Below are 25,306 nucleotides of genomic sequence, written 5' to 3'. Positions count from 1 at the left end.
AGCGAGAAAGTCGCCAAGTTGGCAACACTGGCCGCAGAAAATACCTGTCGTCCTGCGTGTTTTTGGGTTGTTTCGAGCTACTGCTACTCGAGCAATTGCTCGAGCTACGGCTACTCGAGCTACTGCTGCTTGAGCTACTGCTACTCGAGCAACTGCTCGAGCTACTGCTACTCGAGCAACTGCTCGAGCTACGGCTACTCGATCAACTGCTCGATCTACGGCTACTCGATCAACTACTCGATCAACTGCTCGATCTACGGCTACTCGAGCAACTGCTCGAGCTACTGTGTCACTGGGGGTGGAACTGAAATATTTTAAAAGTGCATCTGAAGAGAGAAGAGAAGTATATGTGACGACTGCATGTTACATTTCTAATTAAAAAACAGATGCTTGGTGTGCTATACATGAGACTAATATAGACTAATAATGAAAATGTGATGAGATTCATTCAACTTTATTGTCATTGCAATGCAATTCAGTCTAACCAGAGTGCAAAAACAAGTGCAGTGAAATGAATATATATGTATATATAGCCTATGAATGATATGGGAAAGCTAAGGTATGAAATATTAACAGTAATACACTTTAACTGCACTTTAACACTGATGTAAACTTTAACAAACATAAACTGTGACACATAAAACCAAAGGCTTACAGTAATAGAGAAGGTTAATACTGTGTTGACATTTATGAACACAGAAATGTACTTTGTATGCAATTTGTGAATAATTAAAGTCACTTTGGAAACTAATTAATGTCAATAGTTTATGTTAATAGATAAAAATAAAATATATAAATGCTGAGATGTATAATCATGAAAATGTGACGTTTGTGAGTAATTTAATTCATTTTTGCAAACTGCGACAGTCAGACAGCGTCAGTCAGCTCGAGCTTCTGCTCGTTCACCCGCGAGCGCGAGCTGCTGCTCGTTCACCCGCTGCTCGCCAGGAGGGTTTGGAAAGTCGCCAGATTTAGCGAGAAAGTCGCCAAGTTGGCAACACTGGCCGCAGAAAATACCTGTCGTCCTGCGTGTTTTTGGGTTGTTTCGAGCTACTGCTACTCGAGCAATTGCTCGAGCTACTGCTACTCGAGCAACTGCTCGAGCTACTGCTGCTCGAGCTACTGCTACTCGAGCAACTGCTCGAGCTACTGCTACTCGAGCAACTGCTCGAGCTACGGCTACTCGATCAACTGCTCGATCTACGGCTACTCAATCAACTACTCGATCAACTGCTCGATCTACGGCTACTCGATCAACTGCTCGAGCTACGGCTACTCGAGCAACTGCTCGAGCTACTGTGTCACTGGGGGTGGAACTGAAATATTTTAAAAGTGCATCTGAAGAGAGAAGAGAAGTATATGTGCCGACTGCATGTTACATTTCTAATTAAAAAACAGATGCTTGGTGTGCTATACATGAGACTAATATAGACTAATAATGAAAATGTGATGAGATTCATTCAACTTTATTGTCATTGCAATGCAATTCAGTCTAACCAGAGTGCAAAAACAAGCGCAGTGAAATGAATATATATGTATATATAGCCTATGAATGATATGGGAAAGCTAAGGTATGAAATATTAACAGTAATACACTTTAACTGCACTTTAACACTGATGTAAACTTTAACAAACATAAACTGTGACACATAAAACCAAAGGCTTACAGTAATAGAGAAGGTTAATACTGTGTTGACATTTATGAACACAGAAATGTACTTTGTATGCAATTTGTGAATAATTAAAGTCACTTTGGAAACTAATTAATGTCAATAGTTTATGTTAATAGATAAAAATAAAATATATAAATGCTGAGATGTATAATCATGAAAATGTGACGTTTGTGAGTAATTTAATTCATTTTTGCAAACTGCGACAGTCAGACAGCGTCAGTCGGCTCGAGTTTCTGCTCGTTCACCCGCGAGCGCGAGCTGCTGCTCGTTCACCCGCTGCTCGCCAGGAGGGTTTGGAAAGTCGCCAGATTTAGCGAGAAAGTCGCCAAGTTGGCAACACTGGCCGCAGAAAATACCTGTCGTCCTGCGTGTTTTTGGGTTGTTTCGAGCTACTGCTACTCGAGCAATTGCTCGAGCTACGGCTACTCGAGCTACTGCTCGAGCTACTGCTACTCGAGCAACTGCTCGAGCTACTGCTACTCGAGCAACTGCTCGAGCTACGGCTACTCGATCAACTGCTCGATCTACGGCTACTCGATCTACGGCTACTCGATCAACTGCTCGATCTACGGCTACTCGATCAACTGCTCGAGCTACGGCTACTCGAGCAACTGCTCGAGCTACTGTGTCACTGGGGGTGGAACTGAAATATTTTAAAAGTGCATCTGAAGAGAGAAGAGAAGTATATGTGCCGACTGCATGTTACATTTCTAATTAAAAAACAGATGCTTGGTGTGCTATACATGAGACTAATATAGACTAATAATGAAAATGTGATGAGATTCATTCAACTTTATTGTCATTGCAATGCAATTCAGTCTAACCAGAGTGCAAAAACAAGCGCAGTGAAATGAATATATATGTATATATAGCCTATGAATGATATGGGAAAGCTAAGGTATGAAATATTAACAGTAATACACTTTAACTGCACTTTAACACTGATGTAAACTTTAACAAACATAAACTGTGACACATAAAACCAAAGGCTTACAGTAATAGAGAAGGTTAATACTGTGTTGACATTTATGAACACAGAAATGTACTTTGTATGCAATTTGTGAATAATTAAAGTCACTTTGGAAACTAATTAATGTCAATAGTTAATGTTAATAGAATTAGCAGTTTGTAACTGCTAAAATATATAAATGCTGAGATGTATAATCATGAAAATGTGACGTTTGTGAGTAATTTAATTCATTTTTGCAAACTTCAAACATAGTAACCTGCAGGTCACAGAAAGGTGTGTTTAATATAGACCTATATTAGTCTGTAGTTTGACATGTTATTAAACTGGACAGAACAACAATTAGAACTAATAAAAGTCTACTTGTTCTATGTTTTAAACCACATTAGGTTCAACTACTGAGCTAAATCACCCAACAAAGGTGTCAAAAAACAAAATCAACGATAAACTAAACTATTCCAACAAGTTGGTCAAATTAGACAAAGCTCTGTGATATATTAAGGATGACTGAGATTTACTGTTAGCAGTTATAAGTATTTTCACAATGTTTGTCATGATGCATGAAAGTTGTATAACTTTCAAATACATGTCATGAATGATATATTGTTTTTATTTGTATGAACAGCATTGTAGGAGCCAGAATGAACCACAGGAGAAAAGTGTCTTTTAATTTTGTCTTTTGTGGTTGTGAGTGGTTGGACAGATCTTTACCTCCTTCCAAATGTGTCAGATTTTGCAGGACCTGGACCTGGATTTCTTTGAACTTGAGTTTCTGGTATAAGTGGTATAAGATTTTCTAAGCTCAGCCACCACAGTGGTAAACAAAAGACAGGAATTAACCACTACAAGCAGATCTCTCTCTCTCTAAGGCTTTTCTGAATTTCACTGCAAAGCTTTACAGTTTGGACATGTGGCTCTGAAGCTGTTCCCCTTATCTTGCTGACAAGACAAAATGATATAACAAACTAATTTAGTCATTAATGACACTCACATACATTATGGGATATAAACGGTGGTGAAATTGGATTAACAGTTTCCTAAACTATCCAGTTTACCTCATGAGTCAAACACATCTGTTTGTCTTTGTCCAGGGAGATGGAGAGTACAGCTGCAGGGACATAAGTCAATGATGAAGATTTAAGATTGTGTTGGACAGTGACCATGTGTTTAAAGGAGACATATTCAGTCATATAAAACATGTAGTCAGTGTCTGATATCTCACCTCTGGCAAAAGTTCATCCATGATGAAAGCCACTGGATGCAGACTTCTTATCTGTCTGTGGACTTTCAAGGACTCCAAACAAGAAGTGCATCATCTGGTCCACTTGGTCATCATCTTCAAAAAGAATGAAAACCCTGTCGTCCTTCTCGGCCCAGAGAGACAATGTTGCCTCTGATGATTTTCTATAAATATATAGGTTTTTAGCGTGAGTATTCTTATATAAAGGCACAAACACCACAAAATGCCATTGCCACTCACTTTAAGGTATTGCAGCATGCCTTCATCCTGAGTCATGACATGAATTAACAGACAACTGGGCTGACATCGTTGCTGCTTGGCTTTTTGGGCCTTTTCCTAAAATGAAATTATACAATGCATAAATATGCAACACTGAATACATGTACATTCAAGTACTTTGAATAATAATTTTCTTTCCCTGATCATTTGCACGTGTGATCTTGTTTGTCCACAGTAACATCACTGCCCTAAATGGACACACAGATAAGCATCATTGAGAGATGTTGACGATGTGTGAAAGAAATGCTTAGACTATCCCAGTCTTTGAGAGGAAAGATGCAAGAAATCTTACTGCAGGGATGGTCTTCAGTGTCTGGTGGCACCTGTAGACAATCATCACAATCATAATTGTGCCACCATGTCTCACATGCATGGGAAAATATCCACCAAAAAGTAGTAATTAACTGGATTGCATTTCCCTTTAAAGACTTTCCCTGCCCTGAAATATATGCAGGCTAACTGAAATGAATCAAATCAAATGACCCTGTTGACCGTGGTTCAACAGAACTTTGTATTTCTAAACATGAAATATTTTAGTCATCATCAAATCTTTTTCCTTAACAATTGTAGAACTGAGGTCACAAGTTTTCAAATGAGTCATTTACAGATTAAAAAAGAGATTCAAAACTAAATAAAGAGCATGTAGTTTATCTGGTTTACATTTCAGAGTCCTGAGGAGGAATGTCCTTAAGTGGTTAATATCAGAACATTACTGTCAGCATAAACATCACACACTCTTAAACACAAATAAAAGAGAACAACAGCTCCATCAATTTCCCTTTTCCCCAACAGGAATACATTTATTTCAAATGATTTCAAAGAATAAAAACAGATGTTGATTAACATGAAATGACCACTTTTTTAGCATGAACAAAGTAAGAAAATGTCAAAGTGAGCATAAAACCCGGGACAGGAGGTGTTGTAGTCATCGCTGTACATCTTCCATCACTCGCCACATTCACCAGTTTCACTGCCAACTGGGTTTTTTTCCCCCACTGTTCACTGCAAAGTGTCACACGTCCTCCCTGCTCCCTCTGCTGGAACATGTTTCATCATCTTAACCAGCTCTCTTTCCTATTTTACAGCCTTTTTACAAAATAAAATAGAACAACTATGATTATCATATTCCATTACGTAAATATACAATATTTATTGCATTTTCAAAGAGACTCATGTCTTATTTAATCTTGCCATCATCTTACCCCTAAAAACATCAATAAAACCCCCCACAAATAAAGCACCAGTACCTATGAGAGTGACAACAGATTAGTGTAAGGCAAAGACCAGCAGGAGGCGCTGTATCACAGACCTGAAGATGGAGTTAGTATTTTGAAATAAGTATAGTAAAGAACCTCCACCTGCTTTAACGGTTATCTGGCACTTAAGTGTTCCTTTTTCTTTCTTTTTTTTTTTGGTTAGCTGCTACCAGCTACAATCTGTACAAACTGCATAGCAATTCACCAACACAGTCTTTAATATTCCCACCAGCAGCAAAGGAAAACCAATGAATTCACCACAGAGTGAAGATAAATAAAAATCTGCAGAAAAGTGATAAATGATCCCTTATATGCTAAAAGCGTCACATGGTGGTCCAGTTAAATATCCTCATAATTTGTATTTGGAGAAAGATGTTGGCTAAAGTTAATCCAACAACCTCAGGCTCAGCTGATCCCACGCACAGTGTCAGTCTGATGCTCGTCAAAATCACACGATCACATATCAGAAAAAAAATCAAATATGATCCATAAACCAGAAATATTACAAAAATGCCCCAGTCAGCACAATGCTGCCGTGTGACCAGAGAGGGCAGCACACCCCAGTCTCCCACACTGCAGTGACCATGGAAGCTGTGCGGACTATTTCAGGTTCCACGCACAGACCAGAGTCACACGGCAGTATGGATGTGTAAGTTGATGACTGTGCAGTGAGAGGCCCGTGTACCTAAAACCTCCGTATGACACAGATGACTGCTTTCACTGAAAACATGGCTGCCTTCAGGAACATGTGGCTACTTAATAAAAGGCTCATCTCCACCAGCAAGTCCACTTTATCACGTGAATGTGTTTGCTGCTTTTTCTCTCAACACAACACAGAAGAGATGTTGATCCATTAATGCCTCCATCAGCAAGTTCTAATGTTTGATTTTGGTGTTTGGAATCCTTTGTTCAAAAAGGCAGCAGATGAGCAGCAGCTCCTGTGTCCCCATGAGCTAAAAACACTGATTTTCTCTATGGACTTTGGTACAGGAGGGAGTGACCAACAAAATGTGGTTTCTACACCGGGAGATAGTTTAGCTTATATTAGGAGTCTTTTGGCTTAAGTGTTATTTTTCTTGTGTCCCCACTGACAGCCATGTTTTCAGTGAGCGGCCACAAAGCAGTCACAACTGTGTCAGAACTTCATACAACCTCACTCCAAACACCAGAACTACCACTTGAGCAGCTTGATGGTTTTCAAAAAGATGGTAAAAAGACAGAATCAGACTGATACCAGTGTTGGCAATTACTCAAACATGAGATAGTGGAATCATGCCGTAAAACAATCAGGAATTACTCTTTTTTTTTTGTTTTGTCACATCACATCAACATGAACTAAATCCTGATGTGTGAAGTGCATAAATGAGCATTGTGCACAGTGTCCTAGTTGAGCAGTCCATCTGCCATGCAACACTTCGTGAGGATAGAAATATAAAAACATCGTAGAGGGGAAGAAAAAGAGGAGCAGGAAATGGCTCTGAAAAGCCTCGACCATGTTTCCACTTTAAGATCAAAGAGAGAAAAAAATATAGCTGTATACATAAAAAAAGGACATTCCTCACTCTGCACTTTGACTCCACCCACTTTTGGCACAATGAGACTGAGAGATGATTCAAACACACCCTCACCTGGCACTGCTGGAATGACTTTGACAAAAACTAACATTAAAAATGACACTCATACCCACAGTTGTGGCATCATCAGTTCTGTGGGATGACAGGTTCAATTTCACCTGTTTGTACGGTGACATTTTTTTCTTCTCTCAACACAAATTAATGCTGACACCAAAGTAAAATATTAAAAATAAAGTGTTATTCAGAGAATGAAAAAAAAAAAAAAAAACACCATTATCATCATGAATATGTATTTTAAAAAAGGTGGAATGCACAGATGTGGAAGTGTCCGCAGTTTGGTCCTGATATGTTTGAGGACAGAGGTTTCTGCGTCCAGTCGGCAGAGGAGACGTTGACTGGATGCAGTCACGGAGGTTGAGTCGGCTTCTCGCCGCCGAGTGGTTTTTATTCAATCGTGCAATGTGAGAAAGTGATCGCAGTGACATGTAAAAACCCTGCGCGAAGTGGTAGTGTTTCGTGTTTTGGCCACTGTGCTTCCAGCTGTTGGTTTAGTGTTACTATATATGTGTGTGTGTGTGTGTGTCATAGTGTGTGGTTTCAATTGGGTCTTCATCACTTCCTCCCGACTGTTTGACGAGGCGGCTGACTGAGAGTTCATTTCCTGAGCCGAGGCTGGTTCACCTCCCAACTGGTGGTGCTGGAGGAGCTCCTCTCATCATGGCTGAGGGAAAAAACAAGGACAGAGGTCACTCAAGGTCAGACTGACCAATAGAGAGCTATGCGTTGTTTAAGAAGTGGTAAGTCATTTCCACAGGACACCAGAAGTCAGATCGTAGTAATTAAACAACTTCCTCTGCCATAATAGGCCCTCTACCACTCTGCCTACCACTCTGAAGTGCCCTGTCATTAGTAAAGTTACTATGGAATGAGCATAAAAAATGATATATTGGATTTATTTTTGTATATTTAAATATGATTAGTTATATAATAGTCTTAATTTAATTATGTATTATTAATAACAATAATCATAATAATAACAATAATCAAATTTAATTTAATAATTTTATTTAATAAGCCTAGTGAGCCAAACGTGACCCATGGACTTAAAAGTAACTTAACTGTACTAAATCAAATTTCTTGGGAATGTGGACTTACACAGCAGGATAATGTGATTATGTGGTGAGTTATTACTGCATGGCTTTCTTCAGTCAGACTTAGGTTTTGTGCTTGCATTACATTTCCTACCCTGTAGGAATACTCAGAATTACTAGAAAAATATGGTACACAGGAGAAGAAGACAACAGCAATAAAAAAAGGAGCAATTGAGGCCAGTAAAAAACAAAATAAACCAATAACAATCTTGTGTGCTGGGACAAAAACAAGGACAGCCGTCCAACTGAAAAGTGACTTACATTGCACTTGCATGGAAACGTACCAAGTGTTACATTTGTCCAGCGATCACAGAAAATTCTGGGTTAGATACCTGAGACCTCTGACAGTGATGCTGTGTCTAGTGAAAAGTATGTTAAATTGAAAGCTAGATTTAGCTGTTCCGTACCCTTGCTGTTCTTGCTGGGGTAAACCTTGTTGAAATGCCTGTATTCCTCTGGAGGTGGAAGATCATCAATCGGGTGGAAGTTGAACTTGGATTCAAAATCATCTGAGAAAAAGGGACACACGTATATATATCACACCATCCCCATGTTTTTTCTATAGTATTATTTCTGTTCCACTTGCATGAAACTGCTCCTGATCTGTTTCTATAAAACAATCCCGTGCAACACTTTGGAAACTCTAAATCAGAGACGCAGACTGTTTCAGCAGCTCTCACTTCTTAAAATGTCCTCATTGCGGGACTAATAAAGGACCATTTTATCAGCGCTACATTTCTTCAGCTGGGACGTTAAAACGGTCCCGTCATTAACGTTAATCTTTGACTGTAAAATGAACACACTTCACAATTTCACATTCTCAAACCCGGTCCATTTAGCGTTGGAACGGTATTCAGTGCCGTCCTCCCGTGGAAAATCAGCAAGACTATCAAGATGGGCCGAGAGAAATAAAAACGATTTTGTCACTTGCGATTTGCCATCTCTCCGGCTCTCCATTTGTGTTTGACGCTGGGATGGAAACGAGCGCAATGGTTGGTCAAAGTTGTCTTTTTCCAGCAGGCTAAAGTTGCTAAAGGGAGACTGTAGCCTGTGGGCTGCTGCACGTAAACAGATGAACAGAGTGCCATTATTCCCTTTCGCGTAATTTGAAGTGACACATCGTAGTTTAATGTCAAAATGCCTATCTGCTACGCAAAATGCGTAGAGGTTGGCGGGTCTGCATGTATCTGCAGTGTAAAAAGGTGTCTGTGACACCAGGTTTATTCAAGACATGTTTGAGCATCACATACACATGTTGTACAATTAAAACCCATTGACAGTTTGCTCATACATGAGGGCAACCGTCAGTCTCTGCCAGGCAAGTTAAAAACAACAAAGCTGCTGGAGTTTGCGGTTATCGGTTATGCTCTTGTTTATGCGCCTGTAACTACTGCACTGAAGTGGACAGTGGATGGTCGCAGGCCTTCACTTTAAACACATATACTTTTTAGTTGATGACACAATATTCCAAAAGCCCCTTTGAGCAATAACACAAAGTATTGATGACATTCATAGGTAAAAAAGCAGTCCATTCCACCTTACCTATGATGGACTTGGAAGAGGAGATGATGGAGTGGCCATTCCTGATGGGTGGGGGAGGTGGAGGGGGTCCAGCTGGGGTGCGGGAGGAGGAGGATGAGATGGAGGAGTGCGAGGAGGGAGGAGGGGGCGGTTTCCCCCCTCGGCTTTGGGACTCAGAGTTCCCAGAGCTGTTGATGCGGTACGGGGGAGGCGGCGGTGGCGCGTCTCGACCTCCATTTCGAGACCCAGCAGGGGGCACCTGGGGAGCTGCGTGGAGAAGACTCACTCTATCATCATGGACTGAAATGATTGCTGAATGTACAGTCTGAATGTATACATGTTTTCTGCTTTTCTTGCCAGATTAGACACCCAAAGTTTATAACTTTTCAAATGACTCACTTCCTCACACCAGAGTTTCCAGAGAAAATCAGTCTTCACACATTTTTACCTCACAGAACACAGAAATTGGAGATCTAATGCTTGCAAGTTCATGTAAATTAAGCTTAGAGCTCAAAGACAGAGGTCACAGTTGTCCTCAGGAGCTCAAATCACGGGTTTAACAATCTAGGGTGAGTGAGCATATTACAAAGTGTAAGTGAAACATTGTGGTGACATATTCTCAACATGACAACTCTGCACAGCACTGTGACCTCTTTTTACCTTCTCAAAAAGTGGTGGGGAGCACTGTGACCTCTTTTTACCTTCTCAAAAAGTGATGGGGAGCACTGTGACAACTTTTTACCTCAAAAAATGGTGAGAATATGCCACCAATGTTTCAAACATTGTGGTGGCATATTCTCAATATGTCAACTCTGCACAGCTCTGTGAACACTTTTTACCTCAAAAAATGGTGAGAATATTCCCAACATGACAACTGTTCACAGCACTGTGACCTCTTTTTACCTTCTCAAAAAGTGGTGGGGAGCACTGTGACAACTTTTTACCTCAAAAAATGGTGAGAATATGCCACCAATGTTTCAAACATTGTGGTGGCATAAGGTCTGGAGATTGGGCTGGCCAAATCTGAGCAAAGTGGGTCATGTAAGAATTGCAAAGTGCAAAAGTGGTGGGGAGCACTGTGACAACTTTTTACCTCAAAAAATGGTGAGAATATGCCACCAATGTTTCAAACATTGTGGTGGCATATTCTCACCATTTTTTGGGGTAAAAAGTTGTCACAGTGCTCCCCACCACTTTTGCACTTTGCAATTCTTACATGACCCACTTTGCTCAGATTTGGCCAGCCCAATCTCCAGACCTTAATCCGATAGAAAACTTGTGGGGTGACATCAAGAATGCTGTTTCTGAGGCAAAACCAAGAAATGCAGAGGAATTGTGGAATGTTGTCAAATCATCCTGGGCTGGAATACCTGTTCACAGGTGCAAAAAGTTGGTCGACTCCATGCAACACAGATGTGAAGCAGTTCTCAGAAACACAGGTTATACAACTAAATATTAGTTAAGGGATTCACAGGAATGCTAAATCCTACAGATTTTTCAGTTTATACAATAAAAACTTCAGTTTGTTAAGAAAAATGCATTAAAAAAATGCAGAATTTTTTTTTGAACAGCCGATTATTATTTTCTTTTCATTTTCTGTAAAGTAGTAAAAAAAATTATAATTTTTCTTCATGTTTTGATTTAGAATATAATTTGCAGTGTTCCCAATGCATCGAAATAAATATTATTAAAAGGATTTTGTGCTTTATTCACGTTTTTAAACACACTGGTATTATCTTGAACACAAAATAGCTGCTTTTTGAGAAGGTTACATTACTGTATCCATTACTGTAATGGTTTGATGTTTGAGTGAGCATTTTACAAACCAAGTGTACCACAATGTTTACATATTCTCAGCATGTCAACTCTGCACATCACTGTGACCACTTTTTGAGAAGGTAAAAAGTGGTCACAGTGCTGTACAGAGTTGACATGTTGAGAATATGTTTACCATACCAGCTTTCTCAAGGGAGATGATCGCAGTTCCATGCACAGTTGCACATCATAACAAAACGGCTTCTTTTCACCCTAACCTGCTATCAATTGACAGCATTGATATGTACTAAAATGAATTGCTGCCGTGTCAGTCAGCTGTTGTCGGCTCAGTCTACAGGTTGGTTTGTTGGTTGGATCTGTGACGGTGTGAATGCACAGCAGTCAAACCAGCAGTGACCATGCAAACTCAGTCCAGCGCATATTAACTGCAAAGCAGTAGCTATTGTTACTGTTTGGGATTACATGAACCATTAACCATTTTACCACTAAATGAACTGTTTATTCTTCTTGTTGTTAATGCTTAACAGACTCTTCTTTATTAACCCTTTCTACTATCAGTTAAGAAAAATGCTCAAACTTTGCAACCCTAAAGGATGATAATGACTGTAAACTGCAGCCATCGACACAATCTGGTGTGGTGTCACAATCTAGTGTCGTGTCATGTACCTGCTCTGCGGCCTGGCGGCTCTCTAGCAGGTGGTGGAGGTCTGGCGCCCTGCTGAGAGGATGGCGATGAAGAGAGAGGGGGAGGAGGAGGAGCGTGGCTGCGTCCATGGGTGCCGCCTCCTGATGTGTGCTTTTTGTGCAGGGAGTTGTGCCTCTGTGGCAGCTCGGGAGCCCCGCCACCATCTACATGGGACGGCCCATTGGACATGCCAACTGATGTGTGTGGTCTGTATGGCGGGGGCGGTGGAGGAGCAGAGGAGCCCCCTGTTGGCGGTCTGCTGGAGGAAGGTGGCTTCACAGAGCTGGGCGGTGTGGGGCCTCTGTTGGGTGTCGGGGGGAGGGGCTTCTCTCTACTGTGAGAGGAGGATGAAGAAGGTGCTTTCAGATTAGGAGTGGGTGGAGCATTGTTGCGGCCCCCCCTGTTGAAGGGTGGAGGAGGGGGCGGGGCAGAGGTACTGTGCTTCATTCCGCTGCCAGTGGATGAGCTGCTGCTGGAGACATGGGAGATGTCAGGGAGAGAGGGGCGGTGGGAGTGATGATGCTCCGATGGAGAGTGCTTGTTGGCTGGGGAGGGAGAGGAGGAGCGACCTGTTGGAGGACGAGGGGCCGCAGGACGGGACCCTGGAGGCCTCAGTGCAGATCTGCCTACTGAACCTCCTGATGAACCATCTGAGTAGGGCACAGAGGAGAGGTTCAGTACATTTCAGGAAAATAAAATATTGTAAAAACAAGACACAGAACGGAAGCTATTCTATTTTTATCATTCATCAATCTGTTGATCGTTTTCTAAATCAATCAATAAATTATTCAAGAGCCACTATCGGCTCACTACTTGAGCCGATAACCGATATACATATGTTTTAGTTAGTCCCTTCTGTAATGAAATTAACATCATATTTTGCCTGCTCATGTCTAGGGGTGGGAATCTTCAGGTGCTTCACGATTCGATTATGATCCTGGAGCCACAATTAGTGATGCATCTTAAATTTAATTGAACTTTCAATCAGTTTTTTGATAGTTTTTGTCCCACTGTGGGATCACTCACCACTTACCCACTGCCACTTTTAACAGTGCATTTGTATGATGAGTTTAACATTACATTGCATTACATTACATGTCATTTAGCAGACGCGTTTATCCAAAGCGACTTACAATAAGTGCATTTAAACATTTGGGTACAAACAAGAGCTAGAAGTAAGTAAGAGCTTCAAGTAAGCCAAACTATAAAGTGCTAGTCATAAGTGCGATGTATAAGCAAGTGTTTAACTTGATGAGTTTAACTCATTTTCATTTATTAAATTAAATAAAATGTAAAAACTGGAAACTGAAAATTGTAAAGTAACATCTTGAATCACAATTCACACATTTAAGACAAAAATGTAAACTGAATCACGCTCTCATTCATTGCTCTCTCCAGTCATCGGTGATAAAGTGCGTAGTTATAGTGACGGATGATGATGGCAACAGATGTCCAAGCATCACATGTCATTTCTATCCTACGCGCTTTCACCCATAAGGTCGTGACTTCTGTTTTGGTTCCGTTGTCGAGTGTCGGGATCACCATGTCAGTGAAATAGCGCCGCTGTATCTCGGCTCCATGCTTCTTTGTTATTCTTTGTTCTTTGTAATGTCCGGGTGATGGCATGCTGCACTTCGGAGTTACGCCTTTAAGTACCGTCTTTTTTACATTATTTAACTTTTACATAATCAGAATTTGGACATTTGTGAATCGATTCAGAATCGTCCACGTCTGAATCGCGATGCATTTAAGAATCGTTTTTTCCCCACACCTACTCATGTCAAAGCAGATATAAATATAGGTTTTCTGCATTGAGCAAAATAAATCAACGTAGAAAACAAAATTCTCTATCTGAAACTTGTGAATCAGTGAATCTTTACTATTCACTGTAAGCACAATGCAACAACTCAAACTATATGGACCAGAGAAAAAATTGTGACACAAAAGCAACAGGTGGAATCAGAATTCAGTGATAATTTCCCCACGTAAAATAAAATTGACCACTTCCCTGTTTCAAGATGGACTTTAGGTTGTCTGTCAGGCAGTCTGAAGATTTGAAAACGGTATTGCTTGTTCGTAAACATTCATGGCTATGTGCATTTGTTAATTTTTTATATTTTTAATGTCACTTGAAGGATGCAACATTGCTCAGTGAAATTCTGTAAATTAATATAAACAAACGAAAATAAATTAAAAGGAATTTTCTTGTGTACAAAGCCCTTTAGACTGCAGACCATTAATTCATTTTAAGAAACTTGTCATAAGCAAATGTTACCATGTTACATGATACCATGGTTGCTGTACAAATGTATCAAATATATTCCTGTCAATACATTTACCATTAATCTTCATAATAAAATTATGTTTACTACTTAGGTCAGAGTTAAAAGTGATGTTTTACTGGATTTTTACCTCCAACTGGGCGTAACTTTGGCACACCACCTTGAAATAGTCCCCCCATTCCCAATGGAGCTCCGCCTCCAAAACCTCCACCACCACCACCACCTCCTCCTCCTCCTCCTCCTCCTCCTCCTGATTCTGTTGGAGAAAGAATTATTATGTTATGATAAAAATTACAACAACAACAACAACAACAACAACCGGTAACAAACAGACAAGGAGAGGTAATAAAGCTATAATATTCATTAAAATTAAAAAATTATTTAATACAAGGGGTAAAATTCTTGCTTCTGACTTTGTCTGCATCCCACAGAAGAAAGTGTTAGCAACCCCTTCCCCAAACTTAAATTATTAAAAATATTTGCCAAGCATAGTTTTCAAAATGTATAAAATTTGAGTGTATGTGAATCTGCATAGGTTTTTAAAAATTTTTAAATTTTTCGTTTCATCCACACAGAAACTGAGTTTTGAGAGACCCGAAACAGTCACAGTATCATAGTCCCACCTCTCTCTTGAGGTGGCATTTACTGTCCCTGTCTTCATCACACTCTTGTGTTTGGAGATTGTTTGGCAGTATTACCAAAAAGTGACAATGAATAGTAACTAAAGTCAGCCTGGATCCATTCTGGACACAGGATAGAAACAGTTTTCAATCTTTTCTGCTTGAAAAGAAGAAATTCTGCATTTGGTTTATAGGGACTTTTGGTCAAACGTTTGGTTTGAGCTGAAACTTTGTCAAGTCAGACAACTTCGTTCCTCCTTTCCATGCTATAATTTATGCGAACCAGAAAACACAGAGTGTGTTCTGGTTCACAGCTTATGAAAAGCTCAATGCATCAAAACGTGTAATCATGTCCCACAGTTTGGATTTGACTAAATGCGTATTTTCCTAATATTGTACCCTAATAATACATGTTGATGATGTTTAATTTCCCCAGACAGTTTTTGTAACGTTTTTCTCTTTTTCAGATTGCATGGTGGAACCTCCTCTAAGATTACTAACTTCCACTTGCGGATTTAGTTTTTGGTGCTGCTGATTTGATTTGCATCACACAGACATCTGTAGTAGCAGCACTTAAGTCTGCATATTTCTTTTTGTCCTACTGGGATGCTAATATCCTCCAGTGTCACTCTTGGACTTTTTACTGCCAGCTCCCTAATCAATTATCTGCAAATCTCAATTTCATGTGTGGAGAAGCAGCACAAGCTCTGGATAATCATGGCACCTGCAGACTCCACCACCTGCCTGAAATCCCAGATATTTTCATGCTGTTGAACAAATTTGACCCAGACTATGTTCTCCTTTGTATTTCATATGTGTACGACAAAGTGCAACAGCTTCCAAATCCATTAAAAGAAATGTTGTGGAAGAAATATGGCAAATAAACTGATGAATGACTATTTAGTCTGCTGCTAAATTAAAATTTAAATACAAAAAGGGAAAATATAAAAACTAGTGTTCCCTCTGTTTTCTTATTATTTTATTGTATAGATTGTTAGTATGACCAGTGCCCCCCACGACCCTCATGTGGAGGATAAAGTCGTAGAAGATGAGTGAGTGATTATTAGCATAATAAGAAGAATTGTAATTTAACTGTATCTTTATTCAGTAAAGACAAAATAAATCAAGTGACAAACTTTACTGATATTTGGTTTGTGTAATGAAACAGAGTAAGGTTGTCTGTGATTAGAGTGTTTGTGTAAAGATGTACTTGCTGTAACTCACTCTCTATAACAGGAGCACTCCGGTCATTGACCCCAGTGACTTTCTTCAGCCTGGCGCCTTTGCAGATGTCTGTCAGCAGTGCCCCTCTGCCTTTCGCGTCGGAGGAGTTCAGTTTAGGAGGAGTTGTGTTTGCCTGTTATGATTAAAAAGAAAAAGAAAAACCTGTAATTGCACCAACATTTCCCCCAGTCAGAAGTGAACAACATGGAAAATAAGTGGAAAATAGTGAGACACTTCAAAGATCTGAGGATTATTAATGAATCAAGTGAGTTAGTCAGTGGCAGGTTTATCAGAAAGCTTTTGATAACTTATCATCCTGTCAGAGCTATAGGTTTTGACTCCAGTCTTTAAAACCCATGATTACAGCTCTCTTATAATTGTTGGATAAAAACACAATAAATGCAAGCATAAGTAACTGTTCTGAAAAAACGCATTTCACACATGCACTGAAGTCCGCACATTTTCCTGAAATGTGACCAGGGGCTGTCAGGATGGGGTTACGGTAAAGATCTGGATTGAACTGAGTGGAAATGTACATTCTCACATACAACCCCTCTGGAATTTCAAGAAAACATCCAGACTTCAGTGTAGGTCCGAAAACAGTCTATGAGAATACAAATGTCACTTTGGACATTTTCCATCACTTTTCCTGCCAGTTGAGTGCCGTCACTGACCTGATTGAAGGTGGGTGGGGGTGGGGGTCCAGGGGGAGGAGGGGGAGGGGGAGGAATAGGCATCCTGTCCCTCTGTTGGCACCTCTTATTGTGGAATAAAGTGGGCTGATTTCACCGTCTCAGGTGGGTTGACACACACCGACACCTGGAAACAATGGATGAATTTTAAGTTAGATGAGAGTGGAGAAGTCAGTGAGCATTTCAAAAAAAGAGACCTTGGAGTATCTACATAAAAACGAGTCAAAGGGAATCTGCTAAAGTTTATCCAAACGCCATTTCGGGAGACCTAAAATGCCCTGAAACGGGTCCCAGAGTGGGAAAATCTCATAACGCCACCCTTGCGTCTTCGTAAAGACAAACAATGCGATACTTTGGGGAAAACAGTAATGTCATAATCCCACCTCTCACTAGCGTTAGCAATCACTGTCGCATACTTTCATCATTATCGTCTTCTTGTGTTGTGAGTTTTTTGGTCTGTTCTCTTTAGGATAAGTCGAAGTTGGAATCTTTAAGTGTCTCACTATTTGATTATGATTCAGGGGCCATGTTTCTATTATACAACGATTATCGATGCATCTTGAATTGATTTATGCACTTTCAATCAGTCTTTTGAATTTAAACAAAAGTTTAATTCACTATTCGAGGGAGTCCTCACTGCTGCACCCGTTAGCTGAAGTAACCATGGTAGTAATTGCAGGAATGCACAATTCACACATATGTTAACAGATACACCGCTTGACCACTCGCTCAATACGAACACACATGCACACCTCTCTCTCTCACACTGGAGCACTTACTCATGCAAAATACTGTGCTATACATTTTTGGTCATACCGCCCAGCACTACTATTCACACAGACTTAAACCTTATGGCATGTTTCCACTAGCGTGACTCGAATCACCTCGGCACGGTTATTTTGCGTTTCCACTAGCATAGTACCTGGTACCTTTTTTTAAGAACCTGCTCTCCTCTTCCTGTGATGGCACTCTGTCCAACCAGTGGCCAATGACAAACTGTAGATCAGTTATAAAGACTTAATCCTAAAAACGTGGGTTACTCTCCAAAAATTACCAGGGAAAATGTCTAAACTTTCAATATTTATAACAGAGGAGTCTGGTGTATTAAGCGACAGCACTGCTGATTGCGATTGCGACTGGCGAGTGGCAGACGGAGTCTGTGCTCTGGTCATGGAGGTAGTACTGAACAAATATTTTTAAATTAACTGATTCTAATGATTCTATTGTAATAGAACCACAACCTAAACCGTGCCAAGGCAAGTTGAACTGGGACCTAAAGGGGCTTTAGTAATTCAACGTCACGCAACTGTAATTTTAGATAAATATGTAATGGACAATCTCACACAAATCATCATTGAAAATCATCACCATGTGAGAAATTCACTATTTCTGGGACAAATACTGAACTAAAGCGAGGAGACGAGGTCGTAATGAGTCAGAGCATTCTTTTCACGTGTGGTATGTTAAAGAAAAAACAAGGTGATGACCATAATGCCAACAAGCTCCACTCTGCTCCCTGGCTGTTCTCACTTTGCTCTAAAGGAGACATTCTTTCATAGAGGGAAGCTGTTGCTGAGTGTTTTGTATCTCAGCTTTAAATCCCTGATGTAGCCATACTAACAACATTCACTCCATTCAATAAGAATGAATAAGAAAAAAATAGAAAGAAAAAATAAATAAATTCAAAATTGTGATTCTCATCCTCCAAGATTCTAAAATAGATTCAAAATGTTTTTTTAAATAACATTCCTTTCAGATTATACCCAGGATACTTTTGCAAGATTAGTAACATGTTTTCTTTTGGCGTGCAATGGTACATGTATTAAAAACATGCAGAAATGTGCACTACAAGCGTGTTCAGTGCTAACCACGCTACTGCTACTATAAATTATTTAAGTCTTTTAAATTTTGACGGGGCGCTTCTATTTTGACCAGTACAGCTTCTCTAGACTTTACGGTACTGGTTTAGCGAATCAAATCAGGAAATCCACTGACCAATTGCATTCGAGTTAAGCCATCCCACGTGATGCCATTAAAGCCAATCAAATGTCTCTGTGAACATTGCGACCCTGAATACAGACACATGAAGGGGGTGCGAAGCGAGTGACAGACGGAGAGAGGAGTGAGCGACACAGCGAGAGACGAGTGAGCCAGAGAAAAATAACGAGACATGGCACTTTCTAAGATGAGAAAAGTGGACAGCGAAAACTTTCACCCCCTGAATGGACAGACTCATTCATGTTTTATTCTTACCTCTGGAAGCACAACACCAGCCTGTCTCATATGCTCAGAGACTGTGGCAAGTGAAACTGAGACAAAGCACAACGTTTTTGACCAAACACACCCACTCAAGTCTTAACTGAGGTCACAGAAAATAAGCACTAAAATGAATTAAAAACAAATAAAGAGCGAAGAAAATAATACATATATTCAGTATCTGTATAATTGTATAAAAGTGACAATAAATATTGTCGAAATGTTTTTGAATTGTTCTTTCTACAATTGATCTGACAGTCAGTTGTTGATTACATGCAGACATTGATACAACTACTAGGCTACTTCAATATATATCGCACTACTAAATCATAACGCAAGTTAGACATTATGACGTTCCGGACCTTTGCTTTAGGAAATTTTCTCTAACTGGACCTTTTAGAATTTTAGTTCAATACCCCTGCATTAAAGCAACTGACCAACCTGAGTTTAACATCTATCTCGCACCAACGAGCACACAGTTTCCCAGTGAACTACAGAACAGCACAGGGTAAAAACCGAGTGCAAAATCATTTAAGCGGTCTTCATTAAAAAAATTCATATAAACCGGAATTCTGGTTAATTTCAACTATTCGCCATGAAACAGGACGTTCCCTATAACTTTGACTGATACATGGTACATTGACTGAACTGCTCCAAACCTCATATGCAAGACCAGGGACGCACCCTGAACACGTCTGCAAGCCATGACCTACAAAATAAGACTCACACAAAACTTAGCATACACATTTGCAATTACAAATCTTTTAGATTCTGAAACTTGCACAAATGTTCCAGAATAAAAGGTGAAGAGAATTGGCCATTAATGACGCTTTTCCACTACATAGTCCCAGCTCGTCTCGGCTACACTCTACATGGTTTAGTTCGCTTTCCATTACAATATAGTACCTCCTTAATGCGGGCAGAGTCATCACTGTACAGCTGCATTAAACTGCCATGACTTTGTTTTACACGCGACACTCACAAACTAGCTCTCGGAATCATTAGAATCAGTTGATTAAAAAGTTCAAAATTGTTCAGTGCTTCCTGCATGACCGGAGCACAGACTCCGTCTGACACAGTCACTGAATTGAAATACAGTGGTAGGGGTTGTGATGCGGCTGGAGAAATATTAAGATTTCAGACATTTTCGTGCTAAATGTTGGAGATTAAGCCACGTTTTCAGGATTTTTGCCTTTTCAGTATCAAACCCAACGGTAGTGTTAGGTTTGACTCTTGTGCCTGATGCCTTGCCCATGCGAGTAGTACAAGCAGTCCTAGTTCTTTTCTACTTTTTATTTTTTACCCATCCTTCGTTGAGGAAATTATGGGCAATTAGCCACTGTTATGTTCACCGAGCTGTGATGTCAAAACCGAGGTATGTACTGGAGTGTGATACTGTTACCCCACTAGTTTTCTTGGATTTGCTTGTGTTTACATTTTCTTTTTCCAAATATAAAAGCTACCCAATCCTAAACATTTCATTGTGATTTCATGACAGAACTTCTCTTAGCACACAACAGCAGAGAGGACCTTCAAATTGTACTGAAACAATTCTCATTCAAAAGATTATTTGAATCAGAAATTGTTTTGAATCGGAAACCTATTTTTAAATCAAGTTGTGACCAAAGGAATCAAATCAAGAGACTCAGGCCCCCTGATGGGATGTGACCCCACCTTGTGTTTAGATCAGCGCAGACAGAAACAACTGTGACTGCACTAGTGGCTGGACAGGCACAGTGGCTGCTGAACAGTGTGTTGGAAAGAGTGTTTCTTTCATTTCTTTACTTCTTCCTGTGATTTTAAATCTTGCCAAGTAGGTAGGGACCAATGCACAGGCTCATACTGTGTCAGATTTGCAAGATGTCCTTGACAGAAAAGACTTTCAAATCGGTGAGTAAATGTTTAATTTTTTACCTTTGTAAGTAGTACTTTATGACACTAAGCAAACAGCAGAGGAGAAAAATCTACTTTCATGCAGTGTAAATGAATGGTCACGTGTGAGCAGGTGCGGTAGATTGTTTTTGTTTAAAAACATGGAAAAAGTAGTATGAATGTAAGCTATGAAAAAATGTTCTTGCCCCATTGTTCCAAATTGAAAGGTTTTACTGTCAGTTTGTTTTATTCTTTAAAATCTGGATTTTACAGCGTAAAAGAACAAAACAAAAAACACAGTCATGACCTTTGACTTGTAAACATAAAAGTTAGTAGGGATCACAAATCTTTACAACCATTTAGAACACTGGTCTGATTAGTGGAAGGTGAACTGTGCTCCGTAGGTTATTTGGGGGCATGCTATGTCATGTCATGTGTAGCTTAGCTTGTGCCGTTTGCTGGAGCCTGAGGGATACAGCTGCTGTAACATGTCCCTTGTCTACGTTAAGTCCAGTAAAACATTGTTTTGTCTTTTTCATATTGACTCATTTAGACAATTTACTCTTTAGTTTCTACTCTGACAGGCAAGAACAGTAATTTGAGGCCCAAACTCACCAGTACTGACCAGTCAAAGGCTGAGAAGCACAACCTGGTCCGTTGAATCTGGAATTTGGCTTCTTTGTTAATTTCGATAAAATGTCATAGCCTCTCGTCTTGAAAGTTGTTACTTCACTCTCATGTCTGTCAAGATTCTTATTTCCACAAAAAAACAAAACAAAAAAAACAGCAACTAAAGCTCATTCATATGAAATGTGTCAATGATACACCTGTACATGAAACTGCTCTTAATGTGAAGTCTCTGCAGACAATGGCTGACTCAAGTCACTGGATCTCCCCAAACCAGTTAGCTGTTCAGTCTCATTGCTCACCCCGCCCTCACCCTCCACCACTCAGGCTGCTCAGCTGAATGTCGAGGCAGGTTTTTGCCGAGGGAAACCAAAGGAATCTCACTCAGCGAGCTCACCAGTCAGTGACGTTGTGTAAAAAGGAGGCACACAAGAACAGAAATGGCAGACACGAGGACTCAAGTGAGAGTAGTTTCAGTAACTGTGCTTATTGTTGGACTAATTACCCATCCTTGGTTATTACACTTCAAACAGTGACATCATTCACTTTTATCTACTTTCCATTCAGTTACTAAAACCAGAGTTTAATTCTTTATAATGAAGTTCATGGTTTAACCGCAAAATATCAAACTAAACTTCTTCGTCATGAGGGTTTGATATTAAAACCACAAAATAATATATCTGGCAAAAGCCCCCATAATCCATACCAGTCAGAAAACGGAACAGCTCGTTCAAAGGTAAATCCTAACTTCGAATCACAACATTTCTTAATTACATCTTTAACTTTAAAACATTTAAATAGCAATTTAGGATTCAGAGCCTAGGAATTAGTTTGTTTAAAAAACAAAATTGTCTCCACAACTATTAAGCAATCCACAGAAATGATATGGGGATCATCAGGTTTAAAATAATGGCTTGTTGCAGGCAACATTTTAAGTGTTTCTATTGTTTATGGGTGTCTATTCTTTTCCCATTTCTTCCAAAAAAACTAAACTACTAATTAAAACAAGGGCATATTATCCTGTATAGAAACAATAAATCAATGTATGGGGGACAAAACAAGCTCCCTAATTTCACTTGTCAACAGCAAACAAGTGTGTTATTTTATATGAAAGACAATAATTTCAGCAGCACATATTAAGAGGACATACGAGAAGCTGTATATTTACATTATGAATAGGTACCACATTAACATAAATGTCTTTATTAGTCTCTCTTCAGCTCTCTCTTCTTTAAAATGCGAAGCCTGAGGAATATTTCTTGTCCTTTGCATTGTTTTGAATGAATTTCATACCAAAACCAAAAACAAAAGCAGTCAGAGATAAAAGCTACAGGTCTTGACCTTTGACTCCTATAACATGACATTTACATTCAAGATCAAAGTAGCAGCAGTGAGGGTCTTAGTAGGTCATGACTGTTGAGGTTTGGTATTCATTTAGCAGTTCACCCAAATGGTTTGTAAACTGGTGTTCATCATGGTGGGGATCAAAATAAGTTTCACCACATTTACTAATGACAGCTTCACAGAGGAAGACAAATGGTGGTGTATGAGGAAGTTGGACACTTCTATAGTTAGGGAAATGCACTGAACTTCAGGCCAGATCCTGAGTGTGTTTGTGTGTGTAACTATGTCGTCTGATGGGAAGAAGCAAATGTTCATGCTTTAACCACAAAAACTCTTAAGATTCAAAGATGATATTAACCTACCCGAGCTAAATATTTATTGCACAAAAAGAGAAAAACAAGGCTGCATCACAGAATTATTGTCATTACTTGTTAACCTGATGATGCTTTAATATATCAAATATAAAATGGTAACATCTAAAATTACATTGACCAACAGCCTGACATGCACAAATATGCAACTTTGATGATAAGACTGAAACAATTACTCTTAATTATCAACAAAATGTAATGGTAGTTATTCGATTGATTGTTGTACTATTTTTCTGAATTTGTATGGCTTTTTATGGTCTATTTGTTAGACATAAATGTGATTTAAGACAAATAGTTGCTGCTTTCATTGACTCAACATACTCCTATGGGGATTTTCTTTATGACATGGGATTAAGTGGAATGTTTTAGGATTTTGAATGTAAAGATGAAAGCTTAATTTGTACTAAATTCATGGCAAGCAATTCTCACCAGGGCTGCACAATAATCACAAAATAGTTGCATGTGACCAAGTACAATATTGTACAAATTGTGGATCATATTGCAATTGCAATATCTGTCAAAAATAACCACAGCTCCACATCATGCAGCTTTCATTATCAACATCATCAATTTTGACTTTTCTGTAATGGTCTAACTCTGCCTTGGCTATTGCAATAATTAAGCGATTTCTAAATCATTAGCCAATATTTTTTATTGAATATCGACTATGTGTTGTTTTTCCTCCACAATGAAAATGTTCCGGATTCTTTGCACCGCATTGACAAAAAAAACTTTATGATTACTGAACATTTGTGATGGTTATTAGACGTTGTACGTGTGTGGAAACTGAAAAACAGGCCGACACGAAGCTCAGAAACAGGATCGATCAGGCCTGTACAGGTTGTGCAGTTGCTTCAGCCGCTCCCAGGTAAACACCCACTCAAACAAACACACCTGGTGCTAGCTTCAACTTATGCGGGGTAAAGTTAGCTTCAGCGGGCTGACATGTAACTCACCCTGGCTCGAAGAACAGGAGGTATGGGAGAGAAGTTGTTCCCCAAACAACATGCATGGAAAGAGTCGAATTAGTGTCCAGTGATCGGAGCAGGTTGACAAAAATTAAGTCAGGAGGGAGGGTACTGATGGCAAGTGGCGGTGATGTAACTTAACGCCACCAAAAACAAGGGTTAGCCGGCTAACGTTAGCCCGCCGTCGAAGGTTTACCAGCTAGCGGCGGTCACACTGGAGCTAGTTGGCCGTTAGCCTTTAGCTGTTTACTTCGCAGCTGTCAGGGTCTGTGCTCTCCGACTCGACTTACAAGACGTCTTTGAGACACCACGCCGTATAAAACCGAATGTTAAATGCGTTTCTGAGACACTGTCAATAGTTACGTTGTGCTACGAAAAAAAGTTTAGCCGCACTCCCGACCTGCGAGCAGAGCCATACTCCCTGCTGCTGACACAGTTTCATCGGCCCCTGCTCGGAAACACGGAAATAGCCGAGCGACACAAAATGGAGGCAGATCAGCGCCGCGTTCAGGTGCAGCTGGAAATTCCACCACACCAGAAGAATCCCTTCCCCGTAACTCCGCCTGCGAGGTCGCAATGAGACAAAACATGCATGTCTAATAAGCAAGTGTTCACCCTAAACCCGACTTTGGGTTGAGTCAGACAATTAGTCTGACAGTGTACAATAATCTGAAACCACTGTGTCCATTTAGGGGCGACGGTAGCTCAGGGGCAGTCATCTTTCAACTCGAAGGTTGTGAGTTTGATTCCTGGCTGCACTCGTCTACATGCCGACGTGTCCTTAGGCAAGGCACGTAACCCCACGTTGCTCCTGACGGCAGCGTGTGAATTGATATGAAAGATGAGTGGTGCGAAAATATAGGTCAATGGGTGTGAATAGATGAATGGCAAAAACTGAAGTGTGAGGCAGCTTTGAGTGGTCCTCAAA

The 25,306-nt window shown here is 40.0% G+C and overlaps 1 protein-coding gene across 2 annotated transcripts; it reads right to left on the bottom strand.

Annotated features, from left to right (window-relative positions):
- Positions 1-4,928: 4,928 nt before the first annotated feature.
- Positions 4,929-24,865, bottom strand: wipf2a (WAS/WASL interacting protein family, member 2a). Of its 2 annotated transcripts, none has more exons than XM_058640221.1 (8): positions 24,367-24,865; positions 16,923-17,067; positions 16,249-16,381; positions 14,535-14,660; positions 12,104-12,772; positions 9,683-9,928; positions 8,548-8,649; positions 4,929-7,710 (listed from the first exon to the last, which is right to left on the bottom strand). In XM_058640221.1, exons 2-8 carry the CDS (start codon positions 16,983-16,985, stop codon positions 7,667-7,669), a joined length of 1,383 nt encoding a protein of 460 aa, XP_058496204.1. In that variant the 5' UTR covers positions 16,986-17,067; positions 24,367-24,865; the 3' UTR covers positions 4,929-7,666. The 2 variants fall into 2 exon arrangements, with proteins under 2 accessions (XP_058496204.1, XP_058496205.1); XM_058640222.1 differs by lacking the exon at positions 24,367-24,865 and adding an exon at positions 21,684-21,928.
- Between the last annotated feature and the right edge of the window lie 441 nt (positions 24,866-25,306).

This window comes from Solea solea, chromosome 10 (assembly GCF_958295425.1).
Source record: "Solea solea chromosome 10, fSolSol10.1, whole genome shotgun sequence".
Taxonomy (NCBI): domain Eukaryota; kingdom Metazoa; phylum Chordata; class Actinopteri; order Pleuronectiformes; family Soleidae; genus Solea; species Solea solea.
This window is presented reverse-complemented; position numbering and strand designations above follow the sequence as displayed.